This window comes from Trachemys scripta, chromosome 4 (assembly GCF_013100865.1).
Source record: "Trachemys scripta elegans isolate TJP31775 chromosome 4, CAS_Tse_1.0, whole genome shotgun sequence".
Lineage (NCBI taxonomy): Eukaryota > Metazoa > Chordata > Testudines > Emydidae > Trachemys > Trachemys scripta.
Window position 1 is genome coordinate 130,711,681 of NC_048301.1, and position 19,162 is coordinate 130,730,842.

The following is a 19,162-nucleotide window of genomic DNA, read 5'->3' on the forward strand; positions in this document are numbered from 1 at the left end:
GAGTAAGATGGACATCAACAGCCTCCAGATGTTCTAGGCGGGTGAGGGAGGAAGTTACCTTGTTCCCTAAGAATGGAGGTAACAAATTTGTTTGGGCAGTGCAACAAGCCTGGGTCTCAACATTTCACAATCTGGATCAGAACTCTCCCCTGCTGCCGGGTGGATGGTGTGGGGCCATTACCCCCCCAAACTTGTTTCTGAAACTGGATATAGTATTTTGCTTCGGGCTCATCTCTGCAAATGAGGGAAAGATTCAGCGACAGGTGTGTGGGGGATAGGTAGGAAGGTCTCACTTAAGCTGTTGCCCCACCTAATTGCTCTGACTGAGGAGGAAATGCTGCATTTCAGAGCCCTCTATTTAGCAAAGCTGACGGCACTAAATCCAGCATCACTTGTATGGTATTTTCAGCACCCTACAAAGCCTGGTGATACTTTTCTGTGATTTGGCCATTGCATAAAAACACTCTAGGGGTGCGGCTGGCAGTTTGGGGATTTAGATCTCCACTTATTTAGCTTTGTTCTTGCTTCTTCTCTGCACATTTGCAATAAATGCTGTGTCTTTGTTGGCTGGTGAAAGCCAAAGGCTGGTTACAATTTAGATGCCAGTTCATATCCTCTGTGATTTGCTTTGTTGAATGATCCTCCATATCCCCTAGCCAGCACCAGCTGAACAACAAGAGCTGTGGCCACCATGAGTGGGTATCTGACCTGAGTGGCGAATAGCAATGAACTCACGGGTCAGATCTGAACGCAAACCTATCCCCAAACTCAGAGCTGGTTAGAGTTAGGACTTAGGGTTCAGGGTCACAGAGTCCTCTTGGAAAAAGGCGGATGAGATGACTGGGAATGATCAGGGCTTCCATGTTACATCTTCTCCCAAAGATGGCACCAGCAATAGCGCAGTGCCCCCTAGCATTGCAGCTGGGCACTACTTCACTATTGACCTGGCCGGTCCCTGAATGTCTCTTCTCCAGTTGCAGACCATGGGTACAGTTTCCCAAAGTGCCTGAGTCCAATAGACTTTCAGTGAGGGTCCTAAGTTCCTTGGTCACTTTTGAAAACGGTGCTGAGTCTTTGGTTACATTGGTGCTTTTGAACATGTAATCCCAGGCCTAAATCTGCTTGGGCCCGTGAGATTGCACACTACATGCAGACAGGGGAATTTCTTTTTCCATTCTGCTTGCTCCCTAGAGGTATTAAAGGAATACAAACATCACCACCACCACCACACCCAACTACCACCACCACCTGTTTTCAGCTAACTTTGAGCTCTGTCTGCAAGTTTGTTTGAAACTCATAAAATATCTAGACTCTGTTATGCAGGTGTGTCTCCCATTTGCATTTCCTCTACTTTAAGAAATGGAAAAGGTGGCAATAATAAGATCTAATTTTGTTTTTGAGGGGCAATTTCCTTAACACCTTTCATGTCTTGATTAGAATTATCGTTTCTGTGAAGTCTTAAAAGCTTTTTGAGCTAACAGGGCAGTGATAAGAACATGGCATCACTTATGGTTTTGCACTGAGTCCAGACAAAATGTTGGGACAGTGATCCATTATAGTCCTTGCAAGCCTTGATTGTCTCTCCCCAGAGTATGAAAAGTACTAAAGGAAATCCTTCTCTATCCTCTACCGTAAGATATGGTCCCTGCCCAGAAGAATTTGCACTCTAAATACTGTTCTTGTTGGTAGGTGACCTTGAATCACTGATTCTAACCAATGTCTCTTTGGTGATAAGAGAGGTTATCTAGGAAGTACATGTTGTTGCTGGATGGCCCGTAGTTTGCGTGTTACTGGTTTATTCTCTTTCCTCTGCAGTTTTCTTTACCTGGAGAATCTGCATTGTCGCTCCTGGGTTTTCCCTTGTATCTTATTTTACTATGTGATGCAGTCTCGATAAGCGTGTGTGATCATGTCTCCCGCTAGTGGCTGGCACACATAGATAAAAGCCTGCACGTTATTTATTAATAAAGACCAGATTTTGATATCCTCACTCCTGCTGCGTAGTACCTTGCTCTGCACTTGGCCTTACTGAAATCGATTGGATCGCTCATGGAATATGGTAGTATTCAACCCGAGTGAGGGCATCAGATCTTGGCTCTAGGGTGCTCTCCTTTGGTGTTCCCTTGGTAGAAGCTTTTGATGATGAAAGACCTCGGTTCTATTCTTGCTGATGACCCATGGTACAACAGCTGTATATTGGATTGTTCTGACAGAGAGAGGACCTGTGTTTAGGTGAATGTGGGCCCTTCTGTATGTTTCATCATCACGCCAGCCATAGGCGTTGTGAATTGTGTGATCTCATTTTGCTGATGGCTTCATGGAGCCACACCACGCAGTGAGCTCTGAGTCACGCACCGGGAGCCTGCGAGGGGCCCTTGCAGGTACTGTACACACCTACAGGCAGCTTGCATGTCAGTCCTGAACCTAGAGGTTACCACCACTTCCCCAGCTTGGTGATCACAGACCTATTGACGGCAAGAGACTCATCCATGCTGCAGCTGTTGTACTGAACTGGCCAGCGTACCAGCATTTGACCCAGAGGATTCAGAAAGGGGAAGGAATGCTTGGAGCAGAAGTCCCATATTATAACTAGCAGAGCAAAAGACCCTTATAGGCCTGCGATTGCCTTTCCCTGCTGATGTTGCCCTCCCCCATAGTTTTTTCTTTTACGTTAATGTTTTGGGGAATGCAAGGTGCTGGATTGACAGCCCTACAGGCTGGAGTGCTCCGCTTATCCATGAATGGGTACATACAAGGCAGCAGAGTGCTCTGTCTCTGCAAACGAGACACACAGCTGGCCATCCTATGAAGGAGGCCATAAGTCGATGTCTATAGAATCATAGAATATCAGGGTTGGAAGAGACCTCAGGAGGTCATCTAGTCCAACCCCCTGCTCAAAGCAGGACCAACCCCAACTAAATCATCCCAGCCAGGGCTTTGTCCATGACCCGTTAACTCTTTGGTCTGTCCGATGATGATGCTAACAGGAGGTAAATTAGTGCCTGTTATTACACTAATGAGTAAGTGCCCTTCTGTAACACTTCTCCAGTAGGAACTGTACTGAGACCCTCAAACTCATTACATTTGTGGGAGCAACTGGTGCAGGAGGTGGCAGAGCTCCAGCTACCAGCTTTCTTCCAGCAGAGTCCCCCTGCTCAGACTGAGTTCTCCGCCAGCTACAGTGCAGAATGGGCCTTAGCAGACCATGGAATATGGCTTTGTTATCCCCAATCCTGCACTCTCTCTGCAGGCAAAATTCTCCCTGACTTCAACAGGAGTTTTACCTGAGTTCGGATTTCAGGATCAAGGTCATTATTTGTTGCTACTGAAACATCTGTGGAGAAAAAAGGATGCTTGAGGCATATTTCTTAAAGAAAGGGAATTTTGTTTGTTTCATACAGCCACACACCCAGGCACCCAGATCCATGAGTCCAGATCCAAGGTTTTGCATCCTTCAGAATAGCTGCAAGTTTAACAGTTGCTTCCCTGGCCAATGCAAGTTGAACCATCACAGAACTAGATGAAAGTTGCCTCTGCCTGCGACAGAAGTGGATGGGAGGGGATGAGCGTCTCTGGAGAAGCAATATATTTTTGCTGCTTTTGCAAGTGTTCTCCTTGCCGTGCTGTGTTAACAGGCAGCAACCACTTCATTTCACAAGCAAGATCAAGGGTGTTCTCCACCCATCACTCAGGGTGGGACCCAGTCATATTTCATTGCCACAGCTTTCCCCTGCGGCCTGGGAGAGACTTGGTCTCAACATGTTTATACGGCATCATTTCCTTTTTGCTGTCTGCTGCTCTAGAAATAAACAAACTGATAGTGAGTAAAAAAAAAAAAAAAATCAGAGCTGGATAATAAAGAGATTGCGTTCTGAGATGCAGAATTCAAGAAACACCCAGCCACTGGAGTGTGTGTGTGTGGAGGTGTCTTGGAGTTGAAAAGCAAATCAGGAGATCTGGGTTCAATTTCTGGTGCTGGCAGTGACCTGCTGTGCAACCTTGAACAAGTCTCCTTGCCGCTCTGTGCCTCAATGGGGAACATGATAATGATTCTTCCCCTTTTAGTAAAGTGCTTTGTGGTCTGTGCATGAAAAGCACCATAACAGGACTAAATGTTGTTAACCATAATAATAATGAATATTGTTTTGTGACGCACCATGACTCAGTTTCCCCATCTGTAAAATGGGGATAATGATACATATTTACTTACCCCCTGTGGGTGTTATGTGACTTAATTAATGATCCCAAAGTGCTTTGCAATCCTGGACTGAGGAATGGTGCTCTGGACACACTTGTTAATTTAGATGTGGGTGGATTTTACTGCTTGTGAAGAAAAGGGATTGACTCCTGGGCTGGTCAGGGAAGTTCTGACTCTGAGAGCTCCTCTACCTTCGCAACTCTGCCATTGCCCCTCAGCCCCCTTCCTCATTGTATTTTTGTATGGATCAATGGCCCCTAGGGACTAGGCTTGGATTTCTAAGCTCGTTTTATAGGGGTGATGAGAATTTCAGACTCAAACTTAGGGCCCTAGCAGGATACGAGGGACTTCCATTGAGTCAATGGGACTAGGAGGACCTCAGCTTTCCAGAGCTACAAGTTTAGGCAGTATTGCAGTAGATCTTCTGCTCTGCTGGTAGGGACGGTAGGAAATTCTGAACTCAATGAGTGAATCTGTACTGCTCAGGGAAGGACAGGGCTGTGCGGAGCTGCTGTAGGAAAAGCAGAAAGTCTCACAGTGAGATTGCTGTGTGGGGACTCTGGTTGTGCTTTCGTATGGAGCTTTGCAAAACTTGCAGTGTGGAATGAGTCATGATTTTCTGCCTCATTTCCCATTTTCAGGGGCAATTTCTGGGCTTTGCCAGTCCTGCTCTGCATTCTTAAAAAAATAATAAAGCTAGACGTGAGGCTGGACTAAAACCCTGGACAAACACCCACAAGCTTTGGAGAAGTTCAGATCCCAGTATTATGGACTTGGGATCTATAGTAGGTGTGCATGGGAAGTAATGATTTATTCCCCTTTGTTAATCCTCAAATAAGCCTATTCCCCATAGGAAGTGTTGGACCATCTGGCTTCACCCAAGTGATACCAACGTAATGGAAAGAGGAAAAATAACATGATTCTTGCTAAGCGGAGAAAGGGGTCTTGGGTGCATAAACTGCATAATCACATGTTCTCCTGCTCCAGAGTTGGTTCCCCTTAGTCCAGATGGTGAACAAAGCATCCTTAATCAATTTTACCCTGCTGCTCATTCCATTCCCCACAAGATCTCATGAGGCAGCCCTCAGTTTCTGGCCAAGGTGAATCCGAGTGTGGAATGCCATTACTCAGAGCTACCTTTGGTGCTCGGATTCTCTTATTATATGTTACGATCACCCTGGATTGGATGGACAGATGGATAGACATTAGATCAAGAACACTGCAGGTGAGGCACCAAGCCCACACTTGGAGTTAATTAAGTGATCAATTTAGGTGCATTTTAGAGAAAAAAAACTGATTCGGACCAATTCTTTGGTGACCTGTACTCTCTGTCTGATCCAATGTGAGTATGTGTGTGCGCGCACATGAGCAATCATCTTGGATGACTGTACAAACCAGTGGAATTCCCAACCAAGAAACACCACATGATAAAGGAGAACAAGGGTAATTATAATCAGCACATTCTCTCTGTTTGTCCCCTCCCTGCTCCTTTTCTCCCACCCCATATTATTGGGTTTGGTTCCAGGGGAGCTCCCTGAATGTTCTTTACATTCATTAGGTTGTATATCTCCTTTGCGCAATCAACGTCTGCTGTAATTCACGAATATATTTTGGTCCTCTCTTTGCTATGACCAGGAAACTGGCATAGGGGGTGGGGGACAGCTGGTGACACTGTGCTCAGATATGTATATAACAACTGTTTATTTTAGATAGAGATCCAGACTGCTCTGTGATCCTAGTGCTACAGCCAGCCAGAATTTTTCAGGTGAATAGTTTATTTGCTGAAAAAATCCAGCTTTGGTTCAAGTGAAACTATTCATGTATTTGGGTCAAATTCAGCAAATACTTTTGTCTGAGGGGAAAAATTGAACAAGTCAAAATGTTTTGTTTTGACATTTTCTAGATGAAATGTTTCAATTCTTTCATTTTGAAATGAAGTTTCATTTAGCTAGCTTTGTTTAAAACAAACCAACGGTAACCCCTTCTCCTCCCCCCCTAAAAATGGGTGGAGAAAACTATTTGGGGTCAAATGAAACCACACAATTTTTGTATTTTTCAGTTCAGCCAGAAAACCGAAAAAGCAGTTCTTTGCTCAGCTCTACCTAGGGCAGATCCAGAGTCCAGTGTAAATGAGAGGGGATTTGACCCAGTCTGTTGGCCCGATTGTCCTCTCTTCTCCATAAATCTGGTGTAGGGGAGTAGAGAATCAGGCCCTGTACTCAGCAGCGTTCCCGCCCTCACTTGTGCCAGCTGTTGATTTTTGGATATCCTCTCCACCTGGCCCTAAGCCCCAGATCAGTGTGACAGCAGAGGATATTCCGCGTGGTTAGGAAACTCCATTCAACTGTAATGACCAGTTCTAAGCTGAGAGAGAAGGAGGCATGCTGGAGCCTACTTAGCTGGGATTTGGCCCCTATGCTCATCCTGAGAGGATGTCACTGCATCCAGGCAGGGGAAATATCTCCTCCGTCCCTGCAACTTGAGTTGACTGACGTAGGCGTGCAGGCAAGAGGACCTTCCCCTGTTGCTTGTTGGAGCGGTTCAAAGGCAGGGCTGGTTAGCTTATGAGCTTATCAGGGAAGCCAGAGCAATTCCTCGGTTTGGAGGGGACCCTGTTGCTTTTATGGTGGACGTGCTTATTCCTCAGTCAGAGTTAGAATACAGGGTGTAATGAACCCGACAACCAGCAGCTCTTTCTCTTTACGGTGGTGCCTTCCAGGAAGGAGAAATAGTAGGACCTAGGGAAGGGTGGAGGGTTTTGATCATATGCTTCAATATAGGCCTCTTACAGGATCAACACTGATGGGCTAAGGGGTCTAGACTAAAGGTTCCTGATAATAAGTGGGCTCTCTTAGCTCCTCTGGAGGTCTGAGCAAGCTGCCTGCAGCTGGTGTTATCATCATAATACGCCTGCTAGTCAGCAGAAGTTTGAATTCAAGCTGGGGAATGGGTGGCAGGACTCAAATGTCCTTTGCCTTCGAACAAACACAAACCTGCTGTGGACACACTACTCGAATGCACAGCACAGGACGTCCAGCATCTCAGAGGAGAACTCTGTGTGCAATGAGGAAAGTGCTATACACATGAGGGAGACAGGTGGGTGTATAACAGGGGATCTCAAACTGGGGGTTGGGACCACTCAGGGGGTTGCGAGGTTATTACATGGGGAGTTGCGAGCTGTCAACCTCCACCCCAAACCCGCTTCGCCTCCAGCATTGATAATGGTGTTCAATATATAAAAACATGTTTTTAATTTATAAGGGGGGGGGGTCGCACTCAGAGACTTGCGATGTGAAAGGGGTCATCAGGACAAACGTTTGAGAGCCCTGGTGTATAAGATGGATTCTGGTAACAGCTTCAGCAAGGAGTATCAGCTTAGTATTGCACCAGAGAGCCTCGCTGAGGAGCAGCCCTGTGACAACTTCCATCAACCAGTGGTGGCCGTGTGGGGAAGACTTTGCTGTATCCAGTGGCTAATGCCACCCATGCACCAATAGTTAGTGGCCCCAGGGAGATGGCCTTTGACCAAAGCCATCTCAGTATTACATTTTACACGGATACATCATATGTAGAGATGGGACCCTCCACAGTGACCCTTGGGAAGAGTCTAGCTGCTAGGAATGACGCAGTTAGAGTGGGTGAGGCTCTGACATCTCAGGAGTGGCTTGGCTCATTCTCTCCTGCCTAGCCATGATCACCTTTGCTCTGTGCAAGCTCTCAAGGGTATGTGATCTCTAGGGGCTGGGTGGAATAAAGAAGCAGCAGATTGTTTGACTCAGCATCCCCCCCACTCCTTGCTATGGCTTCCCTTCATGAGTCAGTGTCGGGTTTGACGCTGCTAGGATTATTTTGAGGAGCTGTCAGCAATTTGGCAGAGATGTTGAGCCCCTGGGGCCTTTGCTGCAGCCATTCAACTATCTATTATGTTTCCATTAAGGACTTAACATATTATTGATGTGAAGCTGCTGTTTTTCTTGTCAATGTGTTCACATCGGGGGTCTGCTGGGAGAGCAGATGAGGGAAGGTGTGTGGATGGGGGCGTGTGCACGCTGTTTGTCTTGGTGCGTATGTTGTGGGGGAATTATTTCATCCTGCATTTTAGCACGGCCGGCAGGCGGTTGTTGTTTAGCTGATAAACTCTCTCTGCTCCCCACCGTCCTTGGAATGGCGAATTCCAGCTTATTGCCTTTTTTGGGAAGACTCTTTTCTGGTAGACAGTGAGCCCTCACCAGCAAGTCAGCACAGCTCCGATCTGGGTGGGGCAGGGTAGTTGGGAAACCTCTTGCACACTCCTGGGAAAACAGCTGTTGTGTGGTGAGAAGCTCATTACCGAAGCCAGTGCATGAGTTTTACTGCAGATGCTGCCAGCTGCCGGGCTGTTCCCATTCTAGACTTCGTTCAAGTGGCACGGCCCTAGTTGTTATCTGAAGGTTGCTGTGTACGGTACGGGCCTGATGCAAAGCCCTTGGAGGTCAGTGGAAAGACTCCCACTGACTATGGATCAGGCCTTATGTGCAGGTAGAACAGAGGCCAAAGCAGAGAAGTGAGTCTCTCAACAAATCCACTCAGCACCTATGTGTAGGATGGGCTGGGAGTTCATAAGGTAAAAATCTGCAGCTGCCCTGTTCTGAGCTGGAGGGCAACATTATAGCCCCACTCTCAACCACGGACGCTGAGTTTCCAAAGGAGCCCTAATTTGTACAGTGCTGTGGCTTATCCCATCCCAGAATTCACAGGGAGGGTTTGGATGGGGGCCCATGACAATGGTTCATCATTCCCCAGTTCCTCTTCACTGTAGCTGACCAGTAAGTTACCAAGTCATCTCTTCCCCTGCCCTTTTCTTTCAGGGCAAATCAGGCCAAAGCTTGGCTTAGTTGGAAGAGGAACAGGAGGAGGCAGAGAAAGGGAGCGCTCCCTTTGTTCAGTAGAGTGCAGTTCAACTGGGACGTGTGGAATTAGGAACCCTGCCTAATGGGGTTGTCCTGTGAGGAACCAGTTTGATCCTTAAGCCACTCAATGCTGGTGGGCCAAATTTTGAAGACTTCTGTTCATCTTTTATGGGAGTTTGCCTGGGTTAGGACTGAGTGAACATGAAAACTAGATTCTGTCCTCAGTGATGCAGAGTCACTCCGGAGTCACTCCAGATGTATACTGATGGAACTGAGAGCAGCGTTAGCCCCACGGAAGGATCTCAGGGTGTAGCTTCCCAACTTCCATGAGCATTTGTAGGGCTGAGCAAGGAGCTCAGGGCCTTGCCCTGTAATGGCTGTTGATGGGGATTTAAGAGATGGAGCCAGTGTCAAAGGCAGGCACTGGCTATGGCCGTCGGGGCAATGTGTCTCGCAGCTTTCCCTGCCCAGGGGCTCAGACACAATGGCGATGGGCATGGCAGAAGAACCTGGCTAGATTAGAATAGCACTGAGCAGGCAGCGGACAAAGGCTCTGTTTTTTCTGGCCTGCAGCATGGCTGCGGGGCCTCCTCACAATACCACTGCCTTAGTAGCAGCATTAGTATCCCTGGCATCTTCTGCTGATCAGGAAAGCTGCGTAACTGGGACCGAAGGCTGTGTCCACATGGGTATCCTGACGATGCAGATTCCACTACGCTGTAAGAGGAATGGGCCAGGATTTCCAGTGTTGCTAGTTGTCTGTCAGGAAAGCTGTCCTAACTGCCTGGGTTTGTTTTGTTTTGTTTTTTACATGGAGTAAAACACCTTAGCACCCCCTTTCCTATCTGGCAACGTTCCCAAGCCTCTGCCAAGTTCAGCCCTCCAAGAGGCAGATGCCAAAGTTAGCATCCAGAAGTGGTGTTGTTGCAACAGAATCTCAGGCCAGTTCTTGAGGTCAGTTACACTGGGGCAAATCTGGAGTAGCTCCACTGAAGTCACTGTGGATGTGCACCAGTGTAACAGATCAGAATCGGGCCCATTTCTTTGAACTAAATACGGTGGCGTTTTGCTGGCGTATCCCTGGCATTTCTTAAGAAATTTCACCTTATTGTTCCAAAACTTCAAACGTTATCATTGGCATGAGCTAATCATTCACTCCTTCTTTAATGTATAAATCCATCCTGTTTTCCCCACATGGGCCCCATTTTGGACCTCTATTGGGGAATTCTCACATACAGGTTAGTGTGTCTGTCAGGGTGGAAGATGGATAAAAAGAGTTAATAAGGACAAAGCAAGCAATGGGAAGGATAGAATAGTGTTAGAGTCAGTGTCTGTGATGGGGGGGGGTGACACGCCTTTCACATGACATATACACCTGAGCTCCAGACCCCTGGAGTTCATATAAGATCCCATTCTGTGAGAAATGGGACATTTGCCCTGATGCCCTGCCAAATTCTGTTGGGTGGCAGTGTCGCTGCACTCTGTTCAAAGGCTGCCACATTCCAGTCGAGAAGTGGCTGCATGTTGGTGTTAGGTGAGGTGGGTCAGGTGTATATAGAGTTGGTTAAGAGGCTTAGAAGCCTTGGCGATGAATATTAATGCATGGTATTGAGTAAAACTACAAGCAGATGGGGTAGTTCAGGGGCTAGGATGCTAACCTGATGCAAGGAGACCAGGGTTCAATTCCCTGCTGTGCTCCAGACTCCCTGGGTGAGTCACTTAGTCTCTCTAGCCTTGGTTTTCTAGCTGTACAATGGGGATATTAGCACTGCCGTACCTGGGAGGAGAGAGATGGCAGAGATTGTGAGGTGCTCAGATACTAGGATAATGGGGACCCTCAAAGTACCATGAACAGGTCCTATTGTAGTTAATGGGTGGTGTGCCCACAGCTCCCATTAAAGCCAGGGCTCAGTGCCCCTCAGGATTTGGCCACATTTGGTGAACTCCTGGGAGTCACTTCAAGCCCCTTTTAATTGTTTTGTTTCCTGTTTCCTCCCCCTTCAGATGTACAACGGGACCCTTAAAAGAGAGACCGACAACCGACGCTTCAGCTCTTACAGTCAGATGGAGGGCTGGGGCAACCGGCACCACAGCAAATCCGTCTGCAGCCCCACCAGCCCCGGCGGCAACTACTGCCTTAAGAGCAGCCGGAGTGAGCCTGACCTGTGCTGCGAGCCTCCCCGGGGCACGCTCAGGAGAAACCAGATGGGAAGCCAGGCAGTGCAAAAGGCAACCCTGAACCGCCAGAGCATGTACAGCACCTGCAGCACCCACCATGGGACTGCTCGGAAACCCCTCCCGGACCGCAATCTCTCCTGCTCTTTGGGCAACAAGCCGGATGCGTTGTACGCCCAGCCTGTGACGAGCGGCAGGCAGGATGGGGTGTATGGGCATTCTATGTCCAGCTCCAGGTGAGTTCCCACGTGCCTGTGAGCTCAGTGGATTAGCCTAGGACTTCTCTGCAGGGTGAAATCCCAGGAATGCAGGGGCCTCGGATGAGTGCCTCTCCTGCTCGCCCTGCCACTTTGGGTTGGCATTCATTTCCCTGCAAAAAAGCACCGGTTTTCATACTGCGAGTCCAATTTCCAAATAGCCAGCTCCTGGGGTCTGATCCTGAGAGGTGCTGGGTACCTGGTGAGTGCCACTGAGTCCTACTGCACTCCTGAACGAAGCCTTTGCTTAGACAGCACTGGCTGATTTCCGCAGGAGGCGAGTAAGGATGAGCAGAGGCTCAGTAAGGGCCTCAGGATTTAGTCCAACTGCGAGTTTGTCCAGAAAGACGACAGAGTGAAAGTACTTCAAAATCTGATCCCGAATCATGCTGTGATCTATTCTACTCTGCTCATTCCCTTCCCTATACACAGTATGCAATTCCATCAGACACGTACAAGTGTGGGAGGTATACGAGGGGTGGCAGAGGTGCTTCGTGTCCCAAACATCACTGTCTCTCAAACATCTGCATTCAGAGATCGAGGAGCCTAGGGTGTGCTCAGGAGGTGATGCTCTGAGCCGTGGTGTTCAAACCTGCGTTGTCTCATTAGCCATTTCTCTGTTTGTACAGCACCAGCACAATAGGGCCCTGGTTTATGAGGTGCTGCCTCACTGCATAGAATTAATAATTACAATAAAAACAGCAATCACAACAGGATCTGCCCGAAAGCCTTGCCTAATTCAGCCTGAGAGCACAAAGCAGAAGTTGTGAAAATTCCATTTTGGGGGCCAGTTCATGCCCCTTGATCACCGCTGAGTTTTGACTTTTAGCTTTACACACCACTTGTAAATCTCCCTCATTGAAAATTGTCCACAGGTGTTTAGCAGGGTCTGAGACTCCGTGAGCTGGCCTGTTGGCGATTTGGCTTTATGCATGCGCAGCCTTCGCTACATTTACACGTGCAAAATGTTATTCAGTTTAGCCACGGCTTACCTTGTGGCTGGATGGCACATTGCTCAGAGCATGGTGTTGTCCACTGGCTCATTTCCTAACCCCTGTAATTGCTTTGGGATGGAAGGCTGCCATTTACATAACTAGAAGCAATTAACTCCAGGAATTTCTGACCAAGGAGTTATGGGCAGTAGACTGAGAGCTGTAGGATGAAGAAATACACCCAGTGAACAGTTGCAACAATAAAGATTTTTTCTGCATAAGGTGAATGTTACTTTTAAGTAATTGGTCCCAGCTGGGTCGTTGTTTCCCTACTGAAAAAGCTGGTCTACATGGGACTTTTCTCATATGTAGAGAGTCCTGTGGCACCTTATAGACTAACAGACATATTGGAGCATGAGCTTTTGTGGGTGAATACCCACTTCGTCGGATGCATGCTACCCCTCTGATACTTGACTCATATGTAGAGTTACTCATAATTATGGAATGATATGATTCCTTGAAGAATGGCTGTGGTTTTCTGAAGATTTACTCCAGGCAGAACTGCCCTTGTGTCAGAAATGCTCTCCAATGCCAAACATCCCCTGGTTAGGGAGTGGTCCCCTTTGCCGAACCCTCCCAGCTTGGGGCGTGACTCACCCTGCAGAACTGGTTCTGACTTGGGAGTTGTCTATCATGAAGCATTAGACTTGGCTTGGGAGGTGTCATCCTGGTAGAACTGGTTCTGGATGGGGAGTTTAGTCCTTTTTAGAATTGTACCTGGCAGGGGGGTTGTCCCCCACTGTAGAACTAGTTTAGTTTGGGGAGTGGTCTGTCTGGTCAAAGTGACTCTGCCTAGTGTGTGTTGCCCTCTAGAGTGAATTGAGATTAAGGACACTTCCTCTGTGTAGATCGGTTAGGGAGTTGTTCCCTTTGAAAAGCCACTCTTGCTTGGAGGCTGAGGAGAAGAAAACTAGTTCTGATGGAGGTTGTTAGTAACCTGGGTCTGGTTGTGGAGTTGTCACCTGTGCGCTTGTTAGGTTCTGTAGAACTTGTTCTCACTGGGGACGTGCCATCTTTGTAGAACTGCTTCTGGGCTGGGTGCAGTTTGTTGTAGAACTAGATCTGATTGGAGAGTTCTGCCCCTTCGAGACTTAGGCAGCGTTTTGTTCTTTTGGAAGTACAGGTCTTTCTTGGGCATCTGTCCCCATCATTGAGAGGAGTTGTTGTCCTTGAGGAACTGGGCTTGGTTGAGTAATGGATACTATTGAAGAACTTTCCCTGGTTGTGGCATTGTCCACTATGTACTAGTGGTTCTTAAGGCGGAGTTTTCACCTTGCAGAACAGGGACTGTGTGGGGCGTTGTCCTCATACTAGGAACATTTTGTGTCAGAGAATAAGTTGTCTGCAATGAAACAGTGGCCTTGCTTGTCAAATTGTCTCCCGTGAACAACTGGACATGATTATGCAGTTGAATAAGTGGTTCCTTACTACAGAACTGAGAGTGCTTGAGGTATTGCCTCCTACATAGAACAGGTTCTGTGCAGTTATCCTCTTGCAGAACTGGGTTCTGGTTGGGAAGCATCCTCCCTATTAGCAATCTCTCTGGACTGATGGTCCTCTCCAGAGATAGTCCTGGTTTTGGGATTGACCACACTGCACTACTGGTCTTGTTTTGGGTGAATTCTCCTTTTTAGAACTGATCCAGGTTGATGCAGTGTATAGGCAGGCATTGTACCCCTGAAAAATTGAGCTGGATTGGGGTGTTTCTCTTTTGGAGAACTGTTTACAATCATGAGTGGTCCTCCTTGTGGCACTGGTTCTGATATGGGTGCTATCCCTGCTGTAAAACCATTCCTGGACAGAGAATTACCCCTAATGTAGAGCTGGTCTTGTTCTGAACAATCCTGCTAGCCCATCTGGTTCTAGTTCTATCTGCTGCATCACTCTGTTGTAGAATGGGCTGAGGTTGGAGAGGTCTTGCTGTGGAATAGGGTTGGGCTGGGAAAATGTAAACCCATCCTTTTAGCCCTGGCTTTTCCTCAATCATTCTGAAGCTACCTCGTTGGGGACAAGTAAATGATACAGAGAAAAGAAGAGGAGGAGGAGGAGGAGAAGTAGTAAGAAGTAAAAGGAAGAAAGGGATGAGAGTTGAATTAAAAAAGAACTACAAGCACACATCACAGTGGCTTTTAGCAAGAGAAGATGGAAAATACTATTTAACTTTTTGGTATGGCTATGGTATTATTTGTACTCTGGTACCAGGATGCTAAGTGGATTAGAATTGTAAAGCTAGCTATACTGAGTAATCCCTTGTACAGAACTGGATCTGGTCAGGGCATTATTGTATTTCTAGAACTATTCTTGGTTGTGTGTTTTCTCTGAGTTCTTTAGGAGACAGCTCTTCTCCTTCTAGAACTGACCTCTCTCTTGTGCAGTACTTTCTGTATGGGAAGGACTCCACTCATGTACCACTGGTTCTGGTTGGGGAATTGGCTGTGATGGAAGCATATTGTCTTTCGTAGATTTGGATTGTGGAATTGTTGTTCTTGTAAAACAAAACCTTGTTGCGGGTTTTCCCCTGCCTTGTAGAACTGGTTCTGTTGGGAAAGTTGACCCCTTGTAGAACTTGTTCAGATCTGCTTGTAGAACTTGGTCTGGTTTGAGAATTTTCCCCCTTGAAGACCTGTAGTTCCCCCCTCCCCCCCGATACACCAGGTCCTGGCTGGACAGTTTGCTCTGAACAGTTATCAGGCAGACTCAGTGGTTATGTGAATAACATCTTCAGCTTGTTTAACTCACAGCAGACAATCACCTCTTCGCTCACCTCTGCTTCCCCCTTCACCTGGATGTAAAGCATGATATTCCTGTTCTAAGCCCTGGGGCATGGTGGGACTCACTGGGGGCCACAAGTCCCAGCTCAGAGTCTTTGAGGGCTCAGAACGCGCCTTTTGTTGTGCTTATTCCAATGGCTGCTGCAGCTGATCAGCTCCCAAGTAGTGCCATTTGCATGTCCCTAAATGGAACTCTTTGCAGTCAGTTCCTCTTCCAGTCGTATGGTGTGTCACTCGGTCACTCCTTGCTGGCCATGTTGGCTAAATGATCTGTAGCGACTCTGCCCAGTTAGGAGAAAGCTCCCTTCACTCCAGGGCCACCAGATTCAAACTGAACGCTATGAGCAAGTAGTGAAGGGCATGCTGTATATAATGCACGCTAGGAGCAAGGGCGTCTTTCGTCCCTCTCCAGCTGGTATACATAAGAGGACAGAAAACTACTACTGCCACCAGCTAGGGGAGTCCTACCTTTAGCTGAAGCTGTAGAAGCTCTCGCCTTTAGCACTTCCAGTCCCAGATTCAAATCCCACCAAGTTAGGTCAGTTATACCTGCTCCATGATAGCCTGCCAGAGAGGGACTCAGTGTTCTTCTCTGTAAGGACGAAAAGGTGAGTTCTGGTGCCCGCAGACCCTCCCTAGCATGAGGACTACTGGACCTGAGCTGTAGCATGTACTGAATTTCGAAGGGGAACAGTGTCAACCATAATGTGGATGTGCACTGAGATCTTCTTTCAAGACATGGTTGGCATGTTTGCTTTAACCCCACCGTTCAGCTTTAGGCTGAAGAAAGAGGCTAAGATACATCTGCTGGGTACACCTTAAAATGTGTGGCTGTTGGTGGCAATGGCATGTGGTGACCCACTTGCCCCCATTGGTCAACATCTCATGGAGTAAATGCTTCATCACCTCAAAAGTGACAGCAGGTGTGGGCATGACCGTAAGTCGTATAGAGAATAACTGACAGAGGAGCACTAAAAACCTGAGCTAAAGAAAAGGGCCACTGGTATAAGACTGGATGCTATGGAATAGGCAGCAAAGCTGTTGACTCGAATGGGATCCTCTGGACTTGTTGCCTGGCCGGAATGCAGTACAAAGCCTGATGTATTCATCACTGTCCATGTGTGGCTAACACAAGACATCCTGGCAACACTGCCGGGGCTGTGCTACGCTAGCCTGGCCTGCATGGGTTGTGCCTGAAGCGCTGGGTGCTGCCGCCATAACCACAGCAATATAAATTATTCTTAATGTAAGAGCACAACACCTCACTGATCTGTCATAACCAGCATTGCAGACCTCTGATGGAGGTCGTGATGCCTGATATAGCTCCTTTCTGGAGATGACTGGGAGACTGAAGAGAGGTCAATAGCAGGGAATGTATCTATCCTCTCTGTCCATGCCGATGGAACCATGGGGCAATACTAAATATGGAGACTAGCCCTGAGTCTCTTCCCTACTGTAAACTGCCTCTGCAAATGGCCATAGTTCAGACTCTCATCACAAGTAATCACGGCCTGGTCCACTAGAGGCCAGAAAGAGTTGCCTGAAGTGTGTATCTGTTTCCCAAAGGTAGTGTGATGCCTCTGTTTGTTATGACATCCATCACAGTTGGCCTAGCAGGGGTTCATACTGCAGTCATTCACGATAGGAAGAAAACTTCCTTCTTTCAGTGTCTTGTGAATAGCACACTGGGGTTCATCTCTCAGGTCTTTAGCTCTCAAACCATTGAAACAACTTGCCAAGGGTGATAGATTCTAAGACCAGAAGGGACCATTATGATCATCCAGTCTGACTTCCTGTATGACACAAGCTATAGAACTTCCCCCAAAATAATTCCCAGAGCAGATCTTTTAGAAAAATGTCCCATCTTGGTGGATTCCCCATCACTGGCAATTTTTTAATCAAGATGGGATGTTTTTCTTAAAGATCTGCTCTGGTTCAAAACATGTATTATTTTGGGGAAATTCTATGTCCTGTGTTATTCAGGAGGTCAGACGGGAAGATCACAGTGGTCCAATCTGGCCTTGGAATTTGTGAATCTATGAAGAATGTAAGGGAATCCGCCTAGATAGCTGCCTATGATGCCAAAGCTTCAACACTAATTATTTGGGTGGATCAAAGATGAGTGACAATACTCTGAGCCATATTTGAGCTCCTAATGGTTGTGGAAAGGGGCTTGGTGCAAGGGGTTTTGAGTCATATGTTAGGAATCATTGGGCTTGTGGATATTATCTTCTCTGTAATGTTTTTAATAAACAATGAGCAGTGGCTTTCCTAGCTCCTCCCTGCAACTTCGTCCCCAGGGCCCCTAGACTCTCAATAACAAAGAAGAAAAGTTTCCATTCTACTTAGTTGCTCTGGTTGTAGAACTTAACCTGAGTGAGGAGTTGTTCCCTTGGATGAATTCCCCTGGAGAAAATGGATTCTGGTTGCTGACCCTTTCCACTGTGGAACTGGATCTGGTTACAGAGATTTCCCTCTATGGTTCTGGTTGGAGATGGATTTGTCACTCTGTGGAAATGCCTGTGTGGGAAGTTGTCCTTGAAAAACTGGGGAACTCGCCTATAAAATTGCCCCTGCGTTGAGAACTTCTAGAACTGGATGCCATCATCAGAGCCGCCATCACAGCTGGCACTCATCGGCTGGTATGCTCAGCAGAATGGCCAAAGATTGAATGATCCCCGGAGATAGAACTTTCCTACTTTCCTCTCCCAGTCAGCATGGATAAAGTGCAGGGAGAAACTTCCCCTGTCACAGCTCAGGCTATGTCTGTTCTGTTTGTGGAGGGAGGGCTTCAGTTCCAAAGCTACCATCAGCCTGGTAGAGATGGTCAGAATGGATTAGATAAAATGACACCATCCTGAACCTTCACCAAAACATGGCCCAGAGCAAACGTCTTCTGAGGATCCAAAGGTTCAAAGTCAACCTTTCCTGCCCCCATTTTATATGAGACTGCACTTCTTTGTTTCTTGCTTAATAACAAAATCTCAGCAAGAGGGGCTATCCTTTATGGGGAAATCCTATAGAACTTAATAGAGATGAAACCATTAAGGTACCATGGAAGTTACTCTGGACAATCTATGCAATGTAATAGAGAATGACACCTTTCTGTGGATTGTTTAATAGAATTTAATAGAGGATCGTCTCTCTATATAGAATCTCATAGGTTAATTAAAAATTCCGTAGAAAAGATATAAGTCTCTTTTAGAGTCTGCTGGATTTTTCCATCGGGGATATTCCCTCCATATGCTGAAACAAGAAACATCCAGTTCCCAAAGACACAATGTCCTGACAGGACCTGATCGTGACTCACTGAAGTCAACGGTAAAACCCCACTGATGTCAACAAGAGCACAAACAAGGGAAAACATCATGGCAGAAGCTGAACTCTTGGGTGCTTTGTTCCACCAAATCCCCTGAACATTTTAGTCTCACCCATCCTGTGACCTACCATTTTCCACTTGCATTCAGTTAATTGTTTAAATAAAATTAAACAAACAATTGGACTGCTAGTGCTTGATTTTTCCTTGCATTGCACTTTGTGTTGTCATTAGCATTGTGAAGTGGGAGCACTTTCTACCCACTCTGCATAGGTGCAAGGCAGGAGATAATCGGGCCCCTCGTTTCCAGAGCAAGGAGGTGCATTTTCAAAGGTCTGGGTTGTTTTTTTCCCAGGCTTTCCATCCACCCCACCCCCCACCAAGTCCATACTCTCTTGTCACTCACCTCGGGATTCTATAGACATCTGCAATCATTCCACTGTCAGTGTCCATCTGCAACTCAACTTAAAACCTCCCTCTCTAGGCTCTTTTTCTGACAATAACATGGCCACAAACAACAATGGCTTTCCTTGAAACAAGCTTGTGATTTAGCACCCTGAATGT

The 19,162-nt window shown here is 47.1% G+C and overlaps 1 protein-coding gene across 4 annotated transcripts in view; it reads left to right on the top strand.

Moving 5' to 3' along the window:
* Window positions 1-19,162, top strand: part of PKP1 (plakophilin 1) — an 83,205-nt gene that overhangs the window by 40,018 nt on the left and 24,025 nt on the right. For all 4 annotated transcript variants that reach the window (XM_034767561.1, XM_034767560.1, XM_034767558.1 and 1 more), the window contains one exon: window positions 11,092-11,498. In XM_034767561.1, coding sequence (XP_034623452.1) covers window positions 11,092-11,498 — 407 coding nt within the window. The remainder of the gene's footprint in view (window positions 1-11,091; window positions 11,499-19,162) is intronic.